Source organism: Apteryx rowi, unplaced genomic scaffold, assembly GCF_003343035.1.
Source record: "Apteryx rowi isolate R43461 unplaced genomic scaffold, aptRow1 scaffold_126, whole genome shotgun sequence".
NCBI classification, from domain to species: domain Eukaryota; kingdom Metazoa; phylum Chordata; class Aves; order Apterygiformes; family Apterygidae; genus Apteryx; species Apteryx rowi.
Genome location: NW_020447486.1, coordinates 739658 through 746783, shown reverse-complemented (window position 1 = coordinate 746783; position 7126 = coordinate 739658). Strand labels below are relative to the sequence as shown.

The following is a 7126-nucleotide window of genomic DNA, read 5'->3' as shown; positions in this document are numbered from 1 at the left end:
GCCACGCCCCCGGGAGCCGCGCGGCCAACGGCCGCAACAGTCGCCGCGGGGCCGCCCGCCTCAGCCGCTGTGGCTTACCGGGGCTGGCGGCACGCAGAGAACTTCAGAGCAGAACAAAATACATGGAAAGTAACCCTGGCAGAGCTGGTGCGATAACGATGCTGCCTTTCTCCCGTACTGAGATTTAAGAGCAAATAGCACTTTTCACCCTTAATGTAGATTAAAAGCAGCTGTTAGCGGCAGCAAATCTAACATGGATTTGTTAAGACAAAAAAACCCATACTTCCACTCGTTGCGCAGGCTGAAAACTCTTTAAATCCTCTCCCTGCCGCTGGCACATGCTCATTCATCTGCGAAGCCAGTACAGTCGATTAACCTGCAACAGGACTGCAAAAGCTAACAAAAACCTGTGACTTCACTGAGGGGTAGCATACCCAAAGCAAGTGCATTTGCAGATACATCATTCCCCTACCAAGCAAGCATCCTAGACAGGGCAAGAAAATACACTTGAGTGTATCCCCTGCCAAAGTCCACAATGAGAGGGAACAGAAAACATCATCTAGAAACAGAACTTTTGTTTTTGTACATCTACATGTAGGGTAGAAAGTTCCCACTGGAGCTGCTTTTCTGTACCAACTTGGAATAACTCCTTTGGTGTTAAAGTATTCTGTAAATGGGACTGATGTCTGCAAAGCTGAGTTAGTATTACATTATAAAATTCTAACAGAAGAATTACCACTCAGTTATGGAATTGCTATGAGCTCCAAATTCATGCCTTTGAGGGATAATTTAATCCCACAACACTTGCACTATTTCATAATACGTAAATTAATATGCACACAAGCAAAGAAGTGTTCTCTATCTGTATAAAGAACAGGTTAAAATACTGGAGGCTCTTCTTGCGTTCCTTCAAGAAGGAAGGTCTGAGCCACAACTCAGTCACGATTCGCAAGCACAGTACAGATGAAGGCTACCCATGTGTCCTTCCCGTCAACTCCTCCACTCCCTGAACGAACCCCCCAGACCCCAGTGCAATGCTGACAGACACAAGCTGGGCAAGGCAATTCCCCCCCACACGGAAAGGGGCACTACCACAAAATTCCTGCAAGCACAATTTACTCCACACAATTAACATACAAGATGCACAAGGCCCATCATTATTGCAATATATCAGTTCAGTAGTGGATTCTGGACATAATGTAGGAACATTCTGTAGAAGAGACTAATCTCAAAAATATTCCATAGCAAACTAAATATTATTGGATATTTAGCAATGATTGTCTTGTGCTTTCATACAGACCATTGTAAAGGTTATCAGTAAATTGTACAATAGCAATTTTCCAGGCTACAGTTAAGTAAATAATGGGATTTAAGTGCAATACAAATTATGATTTTAACCTAGACTGGCCAAGTTACACTGCCAACAGCCATGTTCATTCTGAACTTTAATTTTGCAGTTAGCAAAAAACAGAGAGGGGAAAAAACAAAACAAAACAAAACCTTCCCTGCCATCTTAACTCTGAAATAGTATTCTATTTCTCTGAAAAATTAAAACTGCAAGTCTAATTTAAATTTAACATTGCCTCAAGGTAACTAGAATGCATTTCAAAGCAGACCAAAAAAGCAGTCAATTTGACCCAAGCTGTGTTAGAGAAAAGGGAAAGCTCTTTGCAAAATAAAAGTTCAGTTGGGGCAGAAAGTTTAAAATGTTTAGCTAAGCAAAATAACACTGAGACTAAACAGCACCTTTTGTATGTTGATGCTTGTTGAATTTCTTACCACTTTTCACTGCGAGTAAGAAAAAAAGACTGAACTTACTCAGTAGAAGACTGGATTGTAAAGGATCACTCAGCTAGGCTCCAGCCCTTCCCATTTCCTCTCCCCCGCAAAATACAGTATTTGGAAAAATAAGCAGTGTTTATTTACTAACAATGACATAAAATACATCTTAATATATTTTTATTTCTTTACAAATTAAAAGATGCATTGGAATAAACAAATGAAGAAAATGCAAGGTTCATTATGATCTCATTTCCACCCCCCAATATTAATACTAGAAATTAGTATTGTGGAAATCTGTGGTTGCTGAGCCTTATATTCCTGGGAAGCTGTTGTTTCTCTGGTTAAAAATCCTCTAGGTTTTTTGGTTGGAGGCAGTCTATGGAGTAAAAAGTCAGCCACATTCATACAAAAACACAGAAGGTTCTGTCAACTACATCTTGAAAGAGTTTCTCCGTTACAGTTTTCATAATACCCTTTCTATGTAGTGATGGGAGGGAAGACAAACTAGCAGCATTAGAAGAAAAATGGATTTATATACACGCTACAAGATATGGGACTAAAACCACAGCCAGATATTTTTCTGAACTTATCAAGGACCTTCCTCTGAAAYGTCAAGCCCAGATAATATGTTCTCTAATCCATCCACGGTCTTCCTCCCACTTTTAGTGCTATCTCCAKCTCAAACTCCTAGGTATTGTAAGAACACTTGTTAAGCGTTCAAGCTAAAATATAAACCTCCTTTCAAAAGTGAATAAACAAAGCCCTTAGAATTCTGAATCTGATTTACACTCACTCCCTCTGTACAGAAGTCTTCTCATCCACCCTTACAGAACGGAGCAGCAGAGCGGCCAACCAAAGTGGATGGATTAATCTGTCTGAGGTATTTTAGTTTAACAAACAGGCTTATAAAAAGGTTTTGTGCAGGCTGATCAGTAAGGACAATGGGGAAGGGTATAAACATCCAGTGATGAAACTCTTCATCATGTCCCAGATCCTTTCCAACAACTGAAACCAGGTACTTGCAGTACCTACTACAGTGCAGTCTAAATTTTTTTTTTTTTTTTTTCACCCTTCCTTGTATTCCAGGGTACAAAGCAGCGTCAAATTTGCAACAGTAAAGCTCAGTTCTTGCTTGTTTGCTATGATTCACAACAGTATGGTTGAAAATGGACAGCTCCTTATCATCCAGTTCCCACATAGCCCCACATTGCCTTGTTAAAAGTATTTTCTGCTTAACCTTAAGAGGCTTTTGTTCCCACCACCATCTGGATAGATAGGTAAGCTCTGCAGAAAGAGAGAGGCCATGGAACACGGACCCAGTAGGACAACGTCACAGAGCTGTGCAATGAGAAGGAAAGGAGTCACCGCTCATGGCAACAGGAAGCACCGACCATACCCCCACGCTATTCCGAAGCCGCTGATTGTTGCTCACTGAACAATTACTCCAGTACGGATCTGCACAGTAACTCTTAATACAGAGAAGACAGTGGAAGGGGATTTGCCCTGCTACCTCCTGGCTTACTGCTCATTTCCTTTTTTAAGGATTTCTGGTCCAGAGGGCCACATGATGTACTTGTGCTCTGCAACGTCACGTTTCCTGCTTAAAAAGAGAAGGAGGGAAACTGTTTGGCTGCTCCAGCTCCCATCACCTGACCTGCTTCTTGTCCTCCCCACCTGTGTCCTCTTCACACTTGGAGCATGCACACGCGCCCATACAAACACACAGCAACTACCAGAAGTTTTGAAGAGTCATCGCTTTTTCACCCAATGTTGAATCATGTACAGTGAACTGAAGAAAAAAAAAAACCCTACATTCATTAGGACAGGATTAGCGAGCATGGGAGGGAGATGAACTCCTGCCAAGCACAGGAAACAATTTAGATACAATAAAAGACCCGGTATCAAAGGCCTTTTTTCCAGCCCTCACCAGGAAAAATTTTCAGCTCTCAAATGGGGCTGGGAGAGGTTGAAAGGATTTCTGCTTATGCAACGTGTATTAAAAATTATGGAATTGTACAGATTTCTATGTTGTCCTTTTTGAGGGCGCTGGGCCTTCTGATCAGGTGGTTAGCGGAGACTGAAATGTCACTGCTGAGTTCCAGCACCACTCCCGCCTCTAGCTCAGTAGCTGCCGAATCTCCTTGTGCATGTGACACAGGAAGTCCACATATGAAGCCCCTCCACTCAGGCTCTTGTCCTCCACTAGAAAGTGTTTGAACAGCATCTCCAGTTTATCTTCTTGCTTCACAATTATTAACTACAAAAAAAAAGTGAATAGTTAGCAAAATTAATTTTCTTGGAAAAACAGAGACTACAGCATATATGGTTTATGTACTTTCACTTCTGTAACTATTTACAAGAAAAATACCATATCTAAGGTTTGTGCATTAGTATAATAGGTCTGAAAAATTCTGTTTTTATGCAGATGAGCAGAGTTTTGCACTCTGTCAAYAGTAAACAGATAAACATAACTATTAGCCTGGAGACCAGGGTTTTGCTACTTTGTGCCTCACCAAGTTGCATATTTAACATTAGATCTTCTGTTTCCCCTTCTGAAAGGGCAAAAATGAACAACTGTTTTACTCTTGTGAAGCCTTGGGTCTCGAAGTAACAGGCAGTATGATGAAAATATAATAAAGGGAATTTACATTAGTTATCACGTGACTAAAAGTCAAGAAGTACACCAGATTGTTTAAAACATTCTCTCCGAACATTTTAAGATCCTAATCAACTAACTTAACAGCATCCATTTTGCTGGTTTCTAATACTGTAGAGACATTCTGCATCAAACCAACCTACTACATATCTTCAGAGCATCTTTGCATCAACAGCTCATGCTTAGCTATGTCATCAAAAACAGGTCCAGAGTGCTAGTGCCCAAGGACAGTCTTAACACCGCCTACTGCAACTTTAATTTGGTTTGAGAAATTTGCATTTTGTTTTCAAAAAGTTTTTTAAAAGCTTGCTGAGGTAAGGTTAGTTCATGAAGTCCCTAAACTACAATCTTAGCACTAAGGGGGTGAGGCACACTGACCAACAAGAAAGCCTAATTTTCCAAAATTATTCTTTATGATACCATCCCCTTGATTTTTCATCTTTAAAGTAGAGAAAAGATCACTTGAACAGCTGAAAGTGACCCAGATGCCTCTGTGACCAAACTGATGGTAGAAATTATTCTTTTTTCCACTGATGTGTAATTGTTATCCCTTCTCCAACTGCAGAGCTTCAGAGGAATCATTGCTTCTCTTATTCCATCCTTACCAGATGTGGCCCAAAAACTTTCCTGAGAATTACTGGCATTGGAGCCCTGTATCAATTCTGTAAGTCTCATGGCACTGGCTGACAGGTCCTAGTCATATTTGATTGGGAGCTGGTACAGGTGCTAAGAAAAACATCCAGTCTATAGTGGCCATCTATAAATCCCTTCTGTCAATGGAAAAAAGCAACACATGCACAATAGCAGCAACAAGAGTACTAAGCTAGGCATTGCAAAAAAACACTCTGGAAAGACAAATGTGCTAAGGTAAGCACAGAACTCCAAGACTAGGAATAGAAGTTATTTCAGATCCTTAAAAACTTGTATGTTTGAATCACAATGATGAGGTCAGGGAGAGCAAGTTCCACATTACAGTTTAGATGAGTAAGACTACATTTTTACCTTCATGTAGCGGGATCTCTGCACCTGAAGCATGTCAACAATAGATCGTACTTTCTTTGAAAAAGGGTTTTCCAAGACAGGCAGGGTACTCTGGAATGCAAAATCCCCATTACTCTCACAAAGAATTAGAGCAACCCCCCCCCCCCCCCCCCAGTTCTGTTGTATTACATAGGTTAAAAAAATACATCTACCCCATCTTTCCAACTAGCAAACTTTTTGATGACCTCAACTAATTAAAACAGAAGTTTACAAAACAGATCAGAATTACACACCAATTGTTAAATCCATTTAAACATCAGATGTTCTCCTTTACTGTCAGTGAAACATGGTTTGTCAAATGAGCTAGGCAAAAGTGTGCCCAGCATGCCCAGAGTAGGGGTGTTTGCACTTCAGAATGCTGCACGGTTAGCCAGAAAATTCCTATATTTGTGCTAGTAGTATGAGAGTTTTAAAACTATTTTCTGAACATGGTTTCTGATTGCTTTAAGTATTAGATGACTGTCACAGACCATCTCCCACACTGCCATCCAGCTCACCAAGGCGTTGCTAATCTGGCTGAAGGATGACACTCCAAAGAGGTTCTGGATCAGGCCTTGCTGCACATTCACTCCCACCCACACAAAGATGTTCAGCCCGTTCTCCAGCAGATATATGTCACCCTTGGAGAGGCGTTCCTCTGAGTTCCGGATTGCTGCCGGCAAGGAGTCACTGTCAACATCTGCTTTGGTCTGATTCAGAGTGGGGGGGGAAAAAAAAAAAAGTTATAAAGCAAGAACATCTGAGGAAGTGAGGAAAGCTTCTGCCACTAAGACTCCAATGGACTGCTGATTTCTAGGACTCACAGCCAGCTGCTTGCATATTTCTTTGTAAACTGTAGAAGCTATCTGTAATGCTGCATTAGCTGTGATTGAAATATCATTTTCCTTAGCTTACTTTGTGTATCTAACACAACATTAAAACAGATTAGAGACCGTTTAGCAAAGGAGAACATAAGGCTGTTGTGAAAGTGTTCTGCAGTTCCAATATTGGCTCCTGGAGCAGGAATGTAATTAGCAGTTTACTCTAGCAGCTGTGATACTGAAAAGTCAGAATAGTATGTGGAGTTTCCCTGCAATGGTTTAAATTACCACATAAAATTACAAGAAGCTTTAGGATTTTTAAGACTACCAAAGAATCAAAAAAGTCATCTTTGCCACTGGTCACATGGCATAGGTCAGAGAAAATCCCCCAGCAAATTCACAAGATGCAGTAATGCATCTATCTCTAAGTGAAGTTAAATGAAGCACCCAGACAGATGGCAGTCCCAAATCCTTCTCAGATAGCTTTCCCTTGATAAGACATAAATACTAGTCCTTACGGCAAGGCAAGACAACAGCAAGTCTCAAGTGGTAAGAATATCCTGAATTACTCACCAGGGGCAAAAGCCTGGGATAAAAGAAAACATTTGTTTCTGCCACATCCATGGATGTAACTAACTGACGAATGTAGGCGCGGTCATCTGTCGTGACCTCCGGACCAGGCTGAAGGACATCACTCTTCAACACACAATTCAAGTACACAGGAAGCAGCTTCATGCATTCAGGGAGGATCAGCTACAAATCACAAGCAGAGCAAGCAGACAGAAGTTGGTCATCTGTCTTGCTAAATAAGGCAATATTGCCTACGCTTAACAAAACAAGGCTTGTA

At 41.1% G+C, this 7126-nt stretch overlaps 1 protein-coding gene across 4 annotated transcripts in view; it reads right to left on the bottom strand.

The window, feature by feature from the left end:
- Nucleotides 1–1902: 1902 nt before the first annotated feature.
- The window catches only part of SEC24C (SEC24 homolog C, COPII coat complex component), a 41377-nt gene continuing 36153 nt past the window's right edge, over nt 1903–7126 (bottom strand). For all 4 annotated transcript variants that reach the window (XM_026055810.1, XM_026055811.1, XM_026055812.1 and 1 more), the window contains 4 exons: nt 6853–7032; nt 5977–6168; nt 5441–5530; nt 1903–4039 (listed from right to left, as the gene is read on the bottom strand). In XM_026055810.1, the coding sequence (XP_025911595.1) occupies nt 3899–4039; nt 5441–5530; nt 5977–6168; nt 6853–7032 (603 nt within the window). In that variant the 3' untranslated portion in view covers nt 1903–3898. The remainder of the gene's footprint in view (nt 4040–5440; nt 5531–5976; nt 6169–6852; nt 7033–7126) is intronic.